We start from the raw sequence: 18,896 nt of genomic DNA, 5'->3' as shown, positions 1-18,896 counted from the left end.
CAAAAAAGGCAGGAAAAAAGGCTCTCGCCTCCGGTTTGGCTCAGAGAATAGAGTGTTGGCCTGCAGACTAAAGGGTCCTAGGTTCGATTCTGGTCAAGGGCACATGTCAGGATTGTGGGTTCGATCCTCAGTACAGGAGGCAGCTGATCAATGATTCTCATCTTTGATGTTTCTATCTCTCTTTCTCTCATTTCCTCTCTGAAATTAATAAAAGTACATATTTTTTAAATAGCAGAGGAAAAACTATGGCCAGATATTGTTGGCTGCAAGAAAGAATAGTGGGTTAGGCAGAAACTCTTAAGTTAATTTCTGGTTTTCCATCACTCTGAAACAGAGGGCTTTGAATAAAGCATTAAATCTGTGGATTTTCAGAATGGGTTGAATTAAATACTGATTATGCTTTCTCTCCACTCAAATATTCTAAGAATCAAATGTAGAACAAAACCACCTGAACTCAAACCCTGAACCACAAGTTAGGAGATCTGGGTTCTAGTGCTGCTCTTTTAACCTGTCGTGTGGCCTTGGACAAGTTACATGAAAAATTAAAGATAGACAACCTACTTTTTCACTCACCATAGAGCACTCACCGAGTACAAGGAAGTCAGCATTATCATACTAGTTCTTCATAAGAACTTTATGAATATGTGTCATGATTATGTTCATTTTGAAGAGAAGGAAACTGAGTCTCAGAAAGGTTACACAAGATCACCCAGTCAGCAAGTAGTTGGCTTAAATTTGAATCCTTGATGCCCTTAATGTACCCTTGAGTCTTCATGAAAGACATCATTGCCAGTGTGACCTCAGAAGATAGATTATATCCAACCATCCATCCATCCATCCATTTATCCAGCCATTCATCCAGCCATGCATACATAGTCTCTGAAAAGCTACTACAAAGCACAAACATTTTCTATTTATATCTAAGAAGAACCTTCAATTCATTTAGAGCAGCAGCTCTTAAATGCAGTGCAAGGAATCCCAAAGATCCATGGACAGGAAGCAGACAGTCAATAAATCTAGGAAATTGAAAGCAAATATTTTTGTGGGCATCTATGTGCCACATTTCTAGAACAAAGGTCCATGGTTTTCATCATATCTCCAAAGATATCTCTGATTCTCAAGAATGTAAGAACTACTGGTCCAGAGAAATGGAATTAGAAACACTACTTGAAATATCTCATTTGTTCCTTATAGCCACACTATGTGGTGGGCACTACTTTCTCCCATTTTATGAATTAGAAAGCTGAGCCACACACACCAAAAGCAACCTTCCCAAATCCACACAATTTGTTTGATGGGTATCACTGCTTCCATTTCAGGTGCTTAATTTAAGGCAAATAATGTACAGTACGCTCCTGGTGAATGTTAATAGACCAGGAATAAGAGCATGTCCAACACTCACCCAACTAGACTTGTGTTCTATGGCTGGATTTTCTACCTCTCCTGCTTTGGGGAACCAGCCTTAGAAGAAAACTTATGCTAAGAGGAAGCTGGCATTAAAATAGGCTCAGTGGTAGAGTGGTCAAATAAAATACCAGATGCCCAGTTCAATTTGAATTTCAGATAAACAATGTATAACATTTTAGCAAAAGTATTCCCTAATAATGCATGGGACATAACTTTATACTGAAAAAGTATTAATTGTCTATCAGAATTCAAATTTATCTGGGTATCATGTATTTTATGGGCTAAGTGTGGCACAATGGAGAGAACCAGTACCTGACAACTATACAGCATCTGAAGCCTGCACTACCTTTTGACTTTGAGTTATGCAGGGTCATTGATTCCTGCATTGCTTAAACAATCTAGAATTTCTGTCACTTGCACACCAATGCATCCTACCTCATGCAGCAAATCAGTGGTTCTAACCCCAGCAGGAAGGATGTATAGTGCAAGCTCACAGCACCATACTAAATCCCAGTGGAACAGAAACTCTATACCATATTAGAAGTTACAAAACCAGTGCTTAGGACATTGAACTTGTGTAGCTTTTTTATTTTTATTTTTTTAGCTATAAGAAATAGCTTGACAGACTTACTGGAATTCATCTGTATTATATAGTCACAGGATATGTATTCATTTACACTGTAAAACTCCTTCTTATATATAACAAACTCTAAAGTCATGCCAGAGATGACTGCTCATAGCCACCTCAAATAACAAAAGCACCTAGCAATTCCAGATGAAGGATCCCAATTTTTAGACATTAATTCTAAATTTTCATGTAATTTTGTGTAGAAAGAAAAATCAACTTGCTCCATAGAAAAGCTTGACTTTAGGTAAAATCTAAAACATTGTAAAGTAATCAAATAAAATAGCAAGGGAGGTTATGGGAGTGAGTAGAACCGATTGACTGGATAGTTAACCACAGGACTGAATTGCTATTTAAGGGTAAATGGGGGTGCCTGTACACATGTGCATGTGTGCGTGTGCGTGTGTGTGCGTGTGTGTGTGTGTGTGTGTGTGTGTGTGTGTGTCTTGGTCATATTATTCATGCAGCATAAAAAATTACAAGGTAATGAACCCAAGATGTTTATATGCAATACCAGGTATACATGATCAATGAACAAAAACAGGATGTTTAGTTAGCTGTGACAGTTATGAAAAGACCAAACAAATCTGTTTTTATTTACATCCACAAGTTTCAAAGCCCTGCTCTGTTATAGAGAATTTCCATAACATGAAACACACAGCATTAACTTCACATCATCCAGACTCCCCTCAAGCCCATAAAAGGAGATAATTCAGGGTATGTCAGCATAAAGAAATTGTGAAGTTAAGAAAAGTTCTAACAAAGATATCTTTGGAAAAAGCAATATATGTGTATATATGTAATTGTATTCAAAGAAATTTGATGGACAATATTTCTGGACATAATCTTATGAAAATGTTAACTGTCCCCAAGTTAATCTATAAATTTAACAAGTCCTGATACCAATAGGTATGTATTTGGAGAGGTGGGCAGAGGAATCAGAAGAGCACATGATAAAATGTTTGTTATTTTCCTGAAGAAGAAGAGCAAAGGGAAGGAGATTAGCCCGAATAGATATTAAAAGTACTATAAAGTAAAACCAGAATAATGTGGTAGGACCACAGGACTATATAGAAGCGCAAAGGGACAGAACAGAAAGTCCAGAAACAGATCCATGTATTTATATAAGGATTTATTCATTGGTAAAAGTGGGCATCTAAAAGCCACAGGGAAAAATTGAATTTGTCAGTAAACAATGTTGGCTACCATTTAGGAAAATGTGAGTTTGCTGGTAAGATGGCTTTTAAAAGTCTGAAGTGCTAGGTGTCCACTGATAGATGAATGGATAAAGAAGATGTGATGCATATACACAATGGAATATCACTCAGGAATATAAAAAAATTGAAATCTTACCACTTGCAACAACATTGATGGACATAGAGGGTATTATGCTAAGTGAAATAACTCAGAATGAGAAAAACAAATACCCTAAAACAAAACAAAATAAAACAAATGAACAAACAAAACAAACCCATAGCAACAGAACAAACTGATGATTGTCAGCGGGGAGGAGAATGGGGAGATGGGTGAAAAGGTACAAACTTCTAGTGATAAAATATGTAAATCATGGGAAGGTAATATACAGCACAGGGAATCTATATAATTAAAACCCAGTGGTCATAATGCCATAACAACCAAAGAACCGTCACCAGGAGGAGCACTGATGGGTCCCTCGGTGCACCGGGTCTGGGTCTCACAAGCCTTTACACACTGTACCTCTAATGTAGTCAATAATATCACAATCCTTAGCCAGTTTTGCTCACGGGATAGAGTGTCAATGGCCTGAAGGGTCCTTGGTTTGATTCTGGTCAAGGACACATAACTCAGTTGCAGGCTCAATCCCTGGCCCTGGTTGGGGTGCTTGTGGGAAGCAACCAATCGATGTGATTCCCTCACACCGATGTTTCTCTCTCTGTCTCTCTCCCTCCCTTCTACTCTCTAAAAATCAATGGAAAAATATTCTTGGGTAAGGATTAACAACAACAATAATAATAATATCATAATAACTTTTATGGTGACAGATGGGTCCTAGACTTATTGTGGTGATCGCATTGTAGGGTATACAATGTTGAATCACTATGTTGTACACTTGAAGCTAATATAATATTGTATGCTAACTATACTAAAGTATAAATAAAATAAAATACAAAATTGAAACAAAAGTCTGAAGTGGCAGAAAATAAATAGTAAAACATTACCACCCATGGAATAGTAAGCTAATGTGCATAGGACCTTCAACTTACCCTTTCTGTCCAACAAGAAAGGGAATGTGGTCAATTCCTTGAAAGAAGGAATGGGGTGCACCCTGCCACCCTGTTGGACATCACTCGGTTCCCTTCACCCTTCACCCCACCTCAGTCCCTCTCTGCAGTAGAATTGCTCTACTACCCACTCCTCCCCATAGGACAAAAGGATCCTGGAAAGTAAAAGATTTCTCTGCACATCGTGAGATTCCCTGATCGCCTTAACTGTTGAAGGCGCCAATACACACAATTTGAGAGTTATTTGAGATCAGCAGTAAGTCTCACCTGTTTCCTCTTTTCAGGTGGAAGTGACGGATCTCCATCCTACAAAGAAACAAATGCTACATCTTAGTGTTTTTTGTTTTGTTTTGTTTTGTTTTGTTTTTTAATGTGCTTAGATTCAAGGAACTGAATCAAACTATGAACTAGATTCAAACCCTCCCAAGTCCTACCCCCTGCAACCAGTAATGTGCTGAACCAAGTTCAGATATGCTTTCAAAAAATTACCTACAAATTCAATCATTCTTTTTTTGGAAAAACCTCTGAGGGATCAGTTGCACTTAAGACCAAACCTATATATTTTCCAAAACTGTGCAAATCAACCCCCCCCCATACAAAACTGAATTTATCAAAATTATTTTTGAGTAGAGCCAATCTTATGTAATATTTCATTTGGTTTGAGTTGAGTTCCTCTTTACATTGTTAGATCCAAAGGAACAGCAATGGATACACATATACACACTTGAGCTTTCTCTATGAACAGAAAAATATGGAGAGGGGATAAAAAAGATATGCTCAAAATAAAAGAAAATTAACTGAGAACTTCCAGTCCTATCAGACTTTTTGTCTTAAAAGAACTCAATTTCTTTCCCTTGTAGGTCATTCGGGACTACAAATATCTCAGATGAATGAGTACACTTTTATCTGATGCTGTCTACATATAGGTCAACAGTACTTTAACCCGAGGAATCTTTCTACTGTATTTCTGTGCCAGGACAGTTCAATGAGCCCAGCACAAATGGTTAAATATTAGCAATAGTGTCAACACTTTAAAACGAGGCTGCATACATGAGTAAAAAAGCAGCAGGAATGCTCTTGGTATCCTCCATTTCCATATAATTTATACCCTTAAAAATCTTGCCATATAAGCCCTAAAGAAAACCTAAATGCTCACGATGAGAGAAAGATTTTTAAAAATGAAAATATTACTATGCAACTTTGTTTAAAAATGAGCTCTAGTTGTATGTATGGCCTAGAGAGCTGTCCAAAATAAGGTGTGAGTGGAAAGAGCAAGTTTTAGAACAACATTTACACCGTGCTGTCCGACAGAACTCTGCAGAGATGGAAACACCCTACATGGAACCGTCCAGCATAGTGGCCACCATGGAAGGGCCTCGTAGCAATGCAATGCAATAGAGTCACCACCGGCCACCTATGCCAATTGAGTCCCTGAAATGTGATGAGACTGAAGAACTGAGTTTTCAATTCTATTTCATTCTAATTCATTTAAAATGGAATTTAAATAACCACATGTGGTTTCTGTATTAGACAGATCCTCTTAAAAATACTCCATAGGGCCGAAACCGGTTTGGCTCAGTGGATAGAGCGTCAGCCTGAGGACTGAAGGGTCCAGGGTTGGATTCCAGTCAAGGGCACGTACCTTGGTTGCGGACACATACCCAGTAGCGGGTGTGCAAGAGGCAGCTGATCGATGATTCTCTCTCATTGATGTTTCTAACTCTCTAACCCTCTCTCTTCCTCTCTGTAAATAAATAAATAAATAAATAAATAAATACTCCATAGGAACAAATGAGTAAATAAACCGACATGAACACATATGTATACATGTGTGCTTCATAGGTGCCCAGGTAAGCTGTCTGGAGGGACTGGGTTGTGGGACTGTTTGAATTCAACCCTTTTTTGAGGAAAGGGCATGTTAAAATGCCCCCTTTCTGTCATAACCAGGGAACGGGAATGCCATGGTGACGCCACACGTACAATCAGCTCTCGATATTTCTTCTTCAGGGACTGATGGCGCTCTCGGAGCTGGTTGGCCATGAGCTTGTACTGGTCCCTTTCCTGCTGGCATGTGTCCAGCTCCTTGGAGAGGATCAGCAGAGCCTCCTTTTTGCTCTCCAGCTTCCGTTTGCACACCAGGTACTGCAAGAGAAGTGCAAGCAACTGGTCAGCACCTCAACAGGACTCCATTTACCATGCCCTGCTGGCTTGTTTTGTTCTTTGTTTTGTTTTGTTTTGTTCTGTTGCTTGTTTGTTTTTAGAGAACATATACCCAGGCATTTGTCAGTAACTGACATAGGCACCTAAAGGCTGGGACAGTACCTAACCTATCCCTCAGGAGAGAACCCAAGCTTTGGATGCTCATGAACTTTGGCAAACTGGGTCAGATTAAATCATTTCATTACAGACAAGTGAAACAATAGAATACTTTTTTAAAAATTACATAGCTAAATAGATAATAGCTGGACCCCAATAATTTTGTTTAAAGGGATTTCTATATCTAGATAAGATTATGTAAAATTTTGTTAAAATTTTACAAAATGATATACAGAGAAAAACACTTATTAAGACATTTGCATATTACAAACGATTGTCTCTTGGCAGCAAAATTATTTGCATGTTTTAAATTTTTATTTTTTAAAAAAATATTTTTTCCCTAGATTTCAGAAAGAAAGGGAGAGGGAAAGATAGGAACATCAATTATGAGAGAGAATCATTGATAGACTGCCTCCCGCACACCCTCTACTGGGGACTGAGCCTACAACCCTTGTATGTGCCCCGAACAAACTCTTTGTTCCTCCTTCTCCCACCACTGAGCCATGCCAGTCAGACTAAAATTTTTATTCTTTAAGCTTTTCTATGCTTTTTAAAAATTTTAGACTAAACTCATACAGTGTCTGTAATTTAAAGAACACAAAAATATTATTTAAGATAATTTAATTGAACCATAAATTGTTGCAATAGATTGCACCTGTACACACAACACAGCAGACATTTTCTCACTTGAGAATTTTGGTTTACATTTTTGACCAAGATATACACAACTTCTGTGATTCCAGCCCCCTGCCACCAGAGACCAATTTTACGAACTAAGTACTTTAGCCACATTTGGAATTATCCCCAAATAGTCGAGTGTACCTTGTGGAAACTCTTTGTTCCTCCTTCTCCCCCCACTGAGAACCACCCCCACGTGACAACCACCTAGCACATGGGCCAGCGTGAGCCCTGACCAGGACTTCTTTACTTTCATTGGCTATACCGCACCATCTGGCGTTATTCACATACGTGAAATGTGGCACTAAGTACCTTTTGAATTTGCCCCGTAAAAGACCAAATTCAGAGCATTCATGAAAACAATTTATAGTTTCATTATACACTCTGACATGAGCACTTTGTCATTGCGGACGCTCACACAAAGCAGAGAGAATCAGCACTCCCGAAACATTTGAGTCAATGCTCTTTTATGGACAAAAAGCATTACTCATATAGAGAGCTTGCTCAGAACTGACTTTGTTAAGTTCAATTTTGAATAAATGAAAGGGGGAAAAAGAGAGTTTTGTGCATTAGCACAATTTTTTTCCTTTAAAAAAAAAAAAAAGTAATTGCTTGGCTTCCAAAACAAAGGGGAGAGAAAAGCCATTCTGAGACGGATTTGAGTTCTAAGAGAGGACACTTCCACCTTGGATGAATCTTATTCCTGGCAGTAATGAGCTTGGAATCCTGCCTCAAAATGTCCTGGATTTTAAGACTTTGACATCCTCTTCATGGAGGCAAAATGGTTCTGTTGCCTCAGTGATTTCTCAAGAGTAAAATCCCCAACGAGTAAATATCAAAGGCGAGTGGCTCAGAAACCTAAGCTGCAATGTCCTAAGGGAGGTATTGAGATTTCACAGGAAAAAAAAATACCGTTTACACACAATTGAACAGACCTGCCCTTGTGCCTTTGGTTCTTTGCCCGCAATCAGCAGCGGTGGTTGTCAGTGCTGTTAGTATTGGTGGCACCACAACAGCCACCTTTGTCCCTTCAGATCCAAATCTGAGGTGAGGCCCCAAAGATACGCAGTGTCTTCCGACTTCAGGGAAGAAAATCCCAGTTGTGTGGGGGCACGGTAAGGAGCGGTAGGCAAGATAAGTTGTAATATCCGGTCTATGAAGAGGAGCAGGCCATCGCCACCATTGTTGGCCAAGTGGAAATTCAAGTTCCCAGACTTGAACTGCAATCAGTTAGGGTCCAAGAGAGAAACTGGTTCTCTCTCAGGGCATGGATGAAATGGGGCCTCAGAAGCTGTGATGCCCACCATTTCCTTGGGTGTATGGTACCTGGTAGAAAACAGGCAGAGCCTCTGCTCAGACCCAGTGGCCAGGATCTGAGGAGCAGGACCATTGCAGTTCAGTTCCCCTTGGGGCACAGAACACAGGACAATTAGGACTCCACTAAAGGGTAAAAAAGCAAATGCATTCTGTGTAGATGATGTAGTCACATCAACAAAAGGGTGGTCTTTACAAATGCAGGCTGGATTGCTCTTTCCTCTGCTTACTATGGTCTACAGCAGTGAAGTTCAAGAATTGTAATCTATGCCTATCATTATTCCTGGGCCCAGCCCAACCCCACTGAATCCAAGTCAGGTGACTGGCTCAGGAAGCCACACTGTTAGCACATGGCACAGGTGATTCTCAATCCCATCTACACTTTGAAAACCCAGGCTCAGGAGGTTCCAACTTTATGGTGTCTCAAAAGTTAGAACCAGCTATAATACAATGGTCTGGAAGGACCGAGAGGCCAGCTGCAGTCCACCAGTTCAGGACCAGGGAACGGTCTCAGCATTGTTCTGGGATGTCTGTGCCACCTTCTGTAGCACAGAGGGGTTCTAAACAAGTACAAGCATTTCCCTAATAACTAGTGATGCTGATGTACCCCGGTGTTCGTTGCAGCATTATTTGTACTAGCCAAGACATGGAAACAATCGAAGTGTCATCAAGGGATAAAAGGATAAAGAAGGTGTGGTCCATGGACACAGTGGAATGCTACTCAGGCATAAAAAAGATGACACGTTGCCATTTGCGACAACATGGATAGATCATGCTGAAACCGATTGGCTCAGTGGATAGAGCATCGGTCTGCGGACTGAAAGGTCCCGGGTTTGATTCCGGTCAAGGGCATGTACCTTGGTTGCGGGCACATCCCCAGTACGGGGTGTGCAGGAGGCAGCAGATCGATGATTCTCTCTCATCGATGTTTCTAACTCTCTACCCCTCTCTCCTTCCTCTCTGCAAAAAAATCAATAAAATATATTAAAAAAAAAAACATGGATAGATCATGAGGGAATTTTGCTAAGTGAAATAAATGAGATGAAAAAGGGCAAAGTCATATAATTTCATTCTGAGACTATAAAATATAGAAAAACAATGAACTGATAAATCAAAGATACTGACAACAGAATGGTGTTTATCAGAGGGACAGGTGTGTGGGGAGGGAAAAATGGGCAAGGGGTCAAATATACAATAACAGAAGGAAACTAAACTTTATGTAGTGAATCCACAAATGTATACAGAACTCAAATTATAATATTTTACACCTGAAATTTATATGATGTTATTAACCAATGTTACCTCAATAAATTTAACTATTTTTAAATGCCCAAGTATAAGCACAGACTATATTTCACTGCATCTGGCCAAAGAACCTACATATGCAGAGTCTCAATGAAATAACAACAGGAGTCTCTTGGAGGAATGTGTTGGTGGGATATTGGGGTCAGGGATGGGACTTCTCACTCTCATTCTAAAATGATGACAGTTTAATCCCTGTAATGACAGCTGTTAAAATGTTCCATTTCCTATCTCTCTAGTTGGGCACAAACAACTAAAAAATCAAGAAAAAGGCCTTAAAGATCCTTTTGTTGAAGCTCTAACCAATCAGCAAACTCGTGGATTTACTCCTTGGCCTTAGATGGGACCAATCATAACACAGAAAGCGAGACCAGCCAGTGCTTGGGATGCTTTTGCTGCTAAGAGAGGATGAATATGGTAAGCGTAGATGATGGAGAAAGTGGGTGGAGAGCAGTAACCACCAGGCAGAGCCCAGAGGCTTTCATCCAGATGTAGGTCTAAAAATGCACTAGTCCTGAACCACTGAGACCCCAGGAAAGCCACAGAACACAGGTACAAAACCAGCACACACTGCCTGGGCCTCAGTTTCCATATATGGAATAGGAAGGGGAGTACCCAGGGTGACTTCTACTTTGAGAAACCCACAATTTCAACACCACATCCAATATGATTGGGGGTGAATAGTGTCAGGGAAAACACTGGGGGGTGAGGGGCTCGAGTCCAGGGGGTATGATTCACTCCAACCTAAGACAGAGCCCACTCAGTGAGTTCGAAAGATCATCCACGACAGTGGCAATACCAGAATCTCAACATAGCAGGGCCTTCAGCAACCTTGTTGGAAGGGGTGCTTGACCTGTGTTTGCAAGAGCAGTACATGATAGAGTGAGAAAAAACTAAACATCTATGTAGTCAACATTAGTGCTTCTCTCCAATATTTCCATTTCTCCTCTACTTCCAGACATGTGGAGGGCCTGTCCTTCCCCATGGGTTGGAAGTAAAGCAGGGCCATGTAATTTGCTTTATCCAAGTAAGTGGGGTTGGAAGGAACATGAGAAACTTCTAGGGTGGAAGCACTTAAGAGTCAAGGTAAGAATTCCCAAGCTTTCTTCTCTCCTGTCGCAACAGCTGTGGAAGTATGTGTTGTTATGGAGGTGCCATAAGAACAAATCAGCCTGGAGCCTGAAGCCAACACACAGACAACTGCCCTGGAGAGTCATTCGGGTCCCCAGAGAAATCTGTGTGGTCAGGAAATAAACGTTTGTAGTGTTAAGTTTCAGAGATTGGGGGTGTTAGTTACCGGAGCATAACTTAGCCCATCCTGACTGGTACAGTCCATATCAAAGAGTGGGAGGGTGGGAGATTGGTGGAGGTTATATTTGCTCTTGCTCTGTGCTTCTGCTGAGTCACCACAATGGTGCTCAGGATGAACATTTTCACTATTACTATCATTATTTAAAAAACAAAACAAAACAAAAAAAAAACCCCAAAGTTTTGTGACAAATGCTTTTTATGTATGATCGATCACCTTTCATCCTCACAACATAATGAGACCACTATGTTATTATTATTTTTGTTTTCTAAATGAGATTATGGGTCTTAATCTATAGAGTTTAAGAGATTGGAAGACCCAGAATGCAAACCCAGGTCTTGAACTGTAGAACCAAGCCTGTGAAACCCCAATTCCAACACCAATCAGAAAGGACATATGCACCTTTATATTCATAGCAGCACAATTTACCAAAGCTAAGATTTGGAAACAGCCTAAGTGGCCACTTAATCTAATGAGTAGATTAAAAGACTGTGGTATATCTACACAATAGAATACTACACTGCTATATAAATAAATAAATAAATAAATAAATAAATAAATAAAGGAATTATTACTGTTTGCAACAGCATGGATGGAACTGGAGAGCATTATGCTAAGCGAAATAAGCCAGTCAGAGAAAGATAAGTATCACATGATCTTAATAATTTATGGAATATAATGAACAACATAAACTGATGAACAAAAACAGAGCCAGAGACAGAGAAGCATCAATCACACCTCTCCCCCTTACTCCCACCCTCAGAGGGAAGGTAGGGGAGAGTGGGGGTAAGGGGCAGAGATCAACCAAAGGATTTATATGTGTATAAGCCTAACCAATGGACACAGACACTAGCGGGGTGAGGGTATGAGTGTGTGGGGGGAGACAATGAGGCAATATGGACACATATGTAACATCTTAATCATAAAGAAAAAGTTGGAGGAAAAAGAACCCCCAATTCCTGACAAATTAAGCATTCTATGCCTGCCCCCTCCCCCCAAAGAAACTCAGAATATTCCTGGAATTGGTTACTACACGAAGTTGGTCGTCCCAGCACAAAGAAGCTAAGGAAGGGCACTTTTGAATGTGGCTATTTTTTAGACCTAGAACAAATGGGTAAAACCGTTATAGTTTCACCACCCACCAACCCCCCTAAAACTAGTGGGCCTGCCTCTCCTTTCCTCAGATTCAAGGCCTGAAAGAAGAAGGGGGGGGGGGGGGGGAAACACAGAAAGCATCTGCACCCTCTGCTCCTTGTGAGGCAGCCAACCGGAAGCAATGGGTTTCCATCTACATGTAAGAAATGGGATAAGCCCAGAGAGTCTCACAGAGGAACCATAGAGTTTTCCTCAAAACCAGCTTGGTCATAATGGAGCTTTTCTATAAGCGATAGTGGGTCTCCATTTTTCATTCAGCAAATATTTGCTGGGTGTCTGCTGTGTGTTAGGCACTGAGCCAAGCATTGGTCTCCTAAAGGAATAAAGGTTCTGTTGATTTTGAAAAGGAACCCAGAGAACATTTTACTTCCACAATCCCTTATGGGGTTGTTGTTTTTGTTTTTGTTGTTGTTTTTTTGAAACTCCCAAATTTCTAAAAACTGCAACCACATTCATACCTTGTAATGACTTCAGCTGGTGTGAGGGTGTTTATGGTCCTTAGGCTACTGAGTATGAATATGCTCATATTTGCTGAAGGCGAATCAATGTGTTTGAGTACAGGCCACTGCCCACGCCTCTACTGGGAATGATACAACATATATAGTAATGCTATTGCATTTCCTTTCCACCACCCAAAATTCCTGATTGGAAACATTTGGGGCCCAAGCATTCTGGACAGGGAACCCAACTTTTATTTGAAAGTTGCCCTTGCAAATCCTACATAGTTTCAATGATATATGTGTGACTAAAATAAAATGTTTCTCCAACAGTAATTGCCCCAAACCTAAGCATATATTAGATGTCTACTTCCTCACGTAGCCCAGGGAAAACTGCAAGTACATCCCATGCAGTAAATGTTAGGCTGCTGTCATGCTGAACTGCTATCCCACAGCCTCCTGATTTCTTTATCCTTTAGCTGAGCGTGAATGCTGGTGCTGGGCAAACCTCACAGATAACCCAAGTGACTCACAAAGAACAAAGCTCCTGGCTGCCAACAGTCCATGGCAGTGTTTTCCAAATTGTGGGTCATGATACATTAATCTGGATAGTAAAATGAATTCAGTTGCAATTCTCATTTTCTTCTTTTTCTTAACATTAAAATTAAAAAAAAAATTAGAAAGAGGAAGGAAGGTAAAGTGAGAAAGAAACATCAGACCTGGCTAGTTTAGCTAAGTGGGTAGAGCATCAGCCTATGTCTGAAAGGTCCTAGGGTTTGATTCCAGTCAAGGACATGTACCTCAGTTACAGGTTCTGGGCCCTGGTCAGGATGCATGCAGAAGGCAATAAATTGATGTGTCTCTCTCACATCAATGTTTTCCTTTATCACTCCCTCTCTCTTCCACTTTCTCTAAAAATCAATGGAACAATATCCTTGGGTGAGGATTAACAAAGAGAGAGATAAAGATAGAGATAGAGATAGAGATAGAGATAGAGATAGAGATAGAGATAGAGATAGAGATAGAGATAAAGAGAAACATCAATTTGTAGTTCCACTCATTCATGCATTCATTGGTTGATTCTTGTATTTGCCCTGAGGAATGAACCTACAACCTTGGTGTATTAGGATGACACTCTAACCAACTGAGCTAATCCCAGGGCCACTCTCATTTAAAAAAAAAAAAAGAAAGAAAGAAATACGCAATAGACCAGAAAATATCAGCATGAATCCCATACAGTAAAGGTAAGTATTATCTCATGAAACTTTTTTTTGAATATGTATATGAGAATAAACACACCTATATACCTATTTTCACCCGTTTATTGCCGACTGCCATTGAAAAAGTTTGAAAACTAGTATAATAAGCCACTCTGCACACGTATTCATTCAGTCAACAACTATTTAGTGAAAGGCACCAAGACAGGCAAAAGTGAGGCCTGGGGGTGGGGTTGGGGCAGGGAGGAAAAGCTACAGGGAGAAAAGGATTCTTGGGAATGACTTTTGAGTGATGGGTAGATATAAAAGGCATAAAATAAAGGCCACGATGTAATGGAAATAATTAGCTGCTTCTTTGGGACTGAGGCACCACTCCGATTAATTAATACCTGCTCTGCCCATCTCCCTGAAGTGACTGTGAGCTTGAAATGAAAGGTGATATGCTAAACTTTTCCAAATTACAAGTATTATTTTCTAGCATTTAAAGCTTATAAAACACTGTCACTGACAATCTCTCACTTGACAGTCAACACTATATGACAAGTGGGACAAAAACGTTTTCCCATTTTACAGACAAAATAGTGGAGCTTGTCTTCTCAGAGGCACATAGCTAACAACTGTCAGCTCAAACTGGGGCTCCTCGCCACCAACCCCAGGCTCTCCTCACTCTTCCGTATTGATACCAAATACATTATTAGCCATTCCACATATTACCTCTCTTGAGTCCAATCATATTTTTTAACAAGACACTCTGAGATAACTGTAACTACTGAAAGCAATGCATTTCATAGCATTTCCAGGCCCTGTTTGGCGGTGAAAAGAAAACAATACTCCTGGCAGGAAACAGCCACAACAAAGCACAAAGGTGAGACCCCAGAAGACGCACTGTGGGAAGAGTGAGCACTGTGCCGGGCTGGCCTCGGTGGAGGGTGTAAATGAAAGCCGCGTGTGATAGAGCTGGGAAGAGATAGATGGGGGCCAGGTCAGAAAGGGCCTGGAAGGAGTTCAGGCTTTATTCTTCCAGCAAGTAGGAGTCTCAAGGGTCTTAGACTTGGGGAGTGACATTAGAGTCTTTTTAGGAAGACAATTTCATCTTGACAGCATTGAGAAGGGGAGGCTGTTCCATCATGTGACCGCTGCCTGTCCGCACATTGGACCTGGGCCAGAATGGAGGTTGTTTTCTGCAAACCCTTCTTAGAGACTGTCTGACCTTAAGTGATGCTCATTCTGACTTATGTCAGCACCACTCCCCTATCTTCTGCCACGTGCCGGTTCCTAAAACTGGTTGTTGTCCTGACTTGATCAAGCATATGAAGTAACTTCCCACTCTGAGACCATCTTTCCTCCCCCTTATCCATATCATTCTTGGTGACTGCCAAGCATGCATAGTGATCCATTTTTATCTTGCAGCCGCCCCAAGACATGCTTTGTATGTGAGTTTCCCTTAATGAAGTCTATTGATTACTAAACTGGAATGGCCAGCCTCTTTCTTCGGTACCTCCCACTCTCCACTTACGGGAGTAGATTGTCAGTCTCACGGCTCCTACCTAGATCTATGTATACTGACAGTCATGTGCTGTTAACTCTCTTGGACTATGTACAGCTTGGGTAGAATTTGTTGCCAAGCTCACATGAGAAGGGGAGGTGGTTGGGGTTCAGCGCCGCCATCCTTGCAGACACACCTCCAGGTCCTGCAGTAGGAACTGATCTGCCAGGCCTATGAAGCATCACTGGCTGTGCTGTTTTTAATGTGGGGTCTGTTATCTCCTTGTATAACACGATATTGTTGGGCAGGTTGTTACCAGATGCATGCATGGGCTTAGCCTCAACCAAGGCAGCTGATATCAGAATCACATTAGTAGGTAAGTGGGTAAGTGCGTCACGTGGCCACCCAACCACACTCCAAAGGGCTGAATTGAGCAGGACAAATCACAGAAAAGACTCTCACTTTCTGGTCATCCAGGTGGGTCCAAGGGATGCACACTCGGTTCTCCTTATGCCTTTGTTTTCACTCTTCAGTCAAGGTGCAAAGATGCTTGTCAAATTCATATGCAGAAGGGGCCAGAGATATTTGCTCACCTCTCTAACCCAGACAAGGAGGGTTGGGGTTTGTATTTTGGGCAGAGGAAGGAGAAAACAGGTCAGTATTTTTTGAATGTCTACTATGTGCCAGGCACTGAGAGGAAGTATAATAAGGAGACCTTTATTTGATTATAACAGGAAATGCAGCAGCCACTACTTAGTGAACATATTAAATGCATGTGGCTACCCTATGGAACAGGTTGTATGATTAGCTCCGTTTTAGAGATGAGGAATACTGAAGCTCAAAGAGGTCAATTTGTCCTTCATCCCAAAGGTTATATGCAGCAGAGCCAGGCCATCCTCTGCATACAGCAATTAGGACCCTTTGGTTATACGCAACAGTAATTGGCACAGCAATCTACTGGGAGGATATTGGCACTCATAGAATTGGCAGGAGGACAGAGAGGTCAACTTAGACACAGGTAGGCAGCAAGGTGACTCTGAAGGCTGGAGGCAGGACCAGGGGCCGCCAAATCTCAGGGAAGTAAGTTCAGGTCAGAGGTCACCACATAGGGCAGAACTGAACTGCACTGTGTCTCAGACCTTTGGTCTCTCTGCTCAAGGGTGTCTCCAACTGGCCCAAAGCAGATCATTGCCATCCTTTGCCTTAGGGGAGAAGAAGACACCCAGATCGTGTCCCTGTGATCTGTCCCTCCAGATTGTATCCGTGGTAACACCCTCCCAATTGGGATCCAGTTAGTTGAGAAAGAGAAATCAATGTTGGGAAGAGAACAATAAATGTTCACCACAGTAACCTACACAGTAGCCCATTCTATGAGCTTTCTCAATCTTGCTGAGGTTCCCCTTCTAGTGGTTCACGAATAAAGGTGAAAAAAAAGGTGCTTTTTTCACAGCAGCTATTTAATAACAATTTCTTTTATTTTAATCAATCTCAGCATCTCTATTAACCACACAGAGAAAAACAGAGACAGAGAAGTTTACACAACTAGAGAAAGGCAAAGACCAGACACCAGTTAGACTAAGTAATCAGTGGAGTTTAAATGGAATAATCTTGATAAAATATGCCCAGCTTTTGGCATATATACTAGATATCGTGAAATATTTTTATTATCCTCTCAGAAACAGTTTTCTTTTGAATTGCATTCCAATTATATTTTTAAAGCAGAGCTCATAACTCATCTGTCGATGTTAATTCACGCCCGTCTGCAAACACCATGAAGGTAGCCTTGTGCTTATCATCTTAAGGATCCCAAATCACAATTTTCACTACTGAGTGGCTTTTATCTACCCGTTTACTGTTATCTGCAATAAAGCAAGTCATAATTGCTACAAAGAAGATCATAATAATTAAATGACTATCTGACATACTACATTACTATCTGGATGGCTTTACAACCAGATAACTGCCGAGAGAGATAAAGGTAGTGGGATGTCAGGGAGGGGACCTCTCCGCCCAGTGACCCTCTCCATCAAACAATGACTCTCGGTCCTCGAGGACTGGTACTGATGGGATCAGGCTGACTCTCATTACCGCTGCAAGAACACAGCTTGCCAACTCAGAAAGGTTTCTCTGTGTAATGATGAACACATGTGACCATGTGTTGACCTCTCTGTCCTGCCAATTCTGAAGGGTTCATGTTTGGGAGTAATTTACAAGCTTATCAACTGCAGACTCACTCTTGGAGTTATTTCTTCCCTTGGCCCCCAGTCTACTTTCTACTCTGTTACTCCCTCTTCCTACCCCACTCTTTCTCTATCCAGGACTACCTACTCTCCCAGCCAATACGTACCTCCAGGGAAACAGGATTCAACAACCAGTGTAATTTCAACCTCACCTATGTCACTCCCTCCATTCCTAGCACCACTGCTTTGCCTTACCCATTGTTCTCTGGCTATCATGACAGCCTCCTCTTGCCTCCCTGCTGCCCAGTCCAAGTACCAGAATCTCTGAAAACCATCACTCTTCTTTAAAAATGCCTCCATCAAGGAGATTGACAAGTAAGAGCCCTTTAGTATGTGCCCTCAGTCCACCTCTGACTTTGGTTGCCCACCGTGTCACTGTTTGTCCCACCTACAGCTACCCCACACCTGATCCCTCTCCCCTCTCTCTTTCTTGTCATATCCTGGATCCAGCTCACAAGTCCCTGTCTGGGAAGCCCTCTGCTACTGTTGGGGCAGAGGAAGAGCTAGCTCCCAGTGGCCCCAAGGCATTCTGGGTACACCTTGATTAGAGGACCATACACTGCATCACCACCACCTGCCCACCTGTCTGCCTCCCCACTGCCCGAGGCCTCTCTGCAGCCAAGGTCATCCACCTTTGTGTATCCAGAGTCAAGCACAGCTCCTGGCCCAGAGTGAGTGCTCAACAGATATTTGAAGAATAAATTTCAGTTTTCACTAAACATCATGTTTAGAAGATGAAAAGTCCATATACATAAACGCCATGTCTATGGATAGGTCACGAGGTAACTCCTATAGGATCATCCAACGGCATTTGCCTTTAACATCATTTTTATCCCTTACAATGAGCACTTCCCTACATTACTTGGCCCTATACTCAATTCGCCACCTTCATTTTTTTGAAGTCTTGCAGATTCATCACTCTAGATTAGGGGTGTCGAACTCAATCAGAGAAGGGGCCAAAATCTAAAATCCAGCCTAAATTGCGGGCCGAATGGTTTACTGAACAGTCATAAATTGACAATGTCATAAACTGACAGCGGAGTGCAGTGATGACAGCGCGGTGCGGGCCACATTGCAAGGCCTGGCGGGCTGGATTTGGCCCGCGGGCCTTGTGTTTGACACATGTGCTCTAGATGTCATAGAGTACTG

The 18,896-nt window shown here is 41.5% G+C and overlaps 1 protein-coding gene across 7 annotated transcripts in view; it reads right to left on the bottom strand.

Annotated features, from left to right (window-relative positions):
- Window positions 1-18,896, bottom strand: part of CCDC149 (coiled-coil domain containing 149) — a 93,761-nt gene that overhangs the window by 55,374 nt on the left and 19,491 nt on the right. For all 7 annotated transcript variants that reach the window (XM_084890629.1, XM_084890630.1, XM_084890624.1 and 4 more), the window contains exons 2-3: window positions 6,274-6,435; window positions 4,561-4,599 (exon numbers count right to left, since the gene is read on the bottom strand). In XM_084890629.1, the coding sequence (XP_084746755.1) occupies window positions 4,561-4,599; window positions 6,274-6,435 (201 nt within the window). The remainder of the gene's footprint in view (window positions 1-4,560; window positions 4,600-6,273; window positions 6,436-18,896) is intronic.

This window comes from Pipistrellus hanaki (genome assembly GCF_964339955.1).
Source record: "Pipistrellus hanaki genome assembly, chromosome: 1".
In the NCBI taxonomy this organism is placed as follows: Eukaryota; Metazoa; Chordata; class Mammalia; order Chiroptera; family Vespertilionidae; genus Pipistrellus; species Pipistrellus hanaki.
This window is presented reverse-complemented; position numbering and strand designations above follow the sequence as displayed.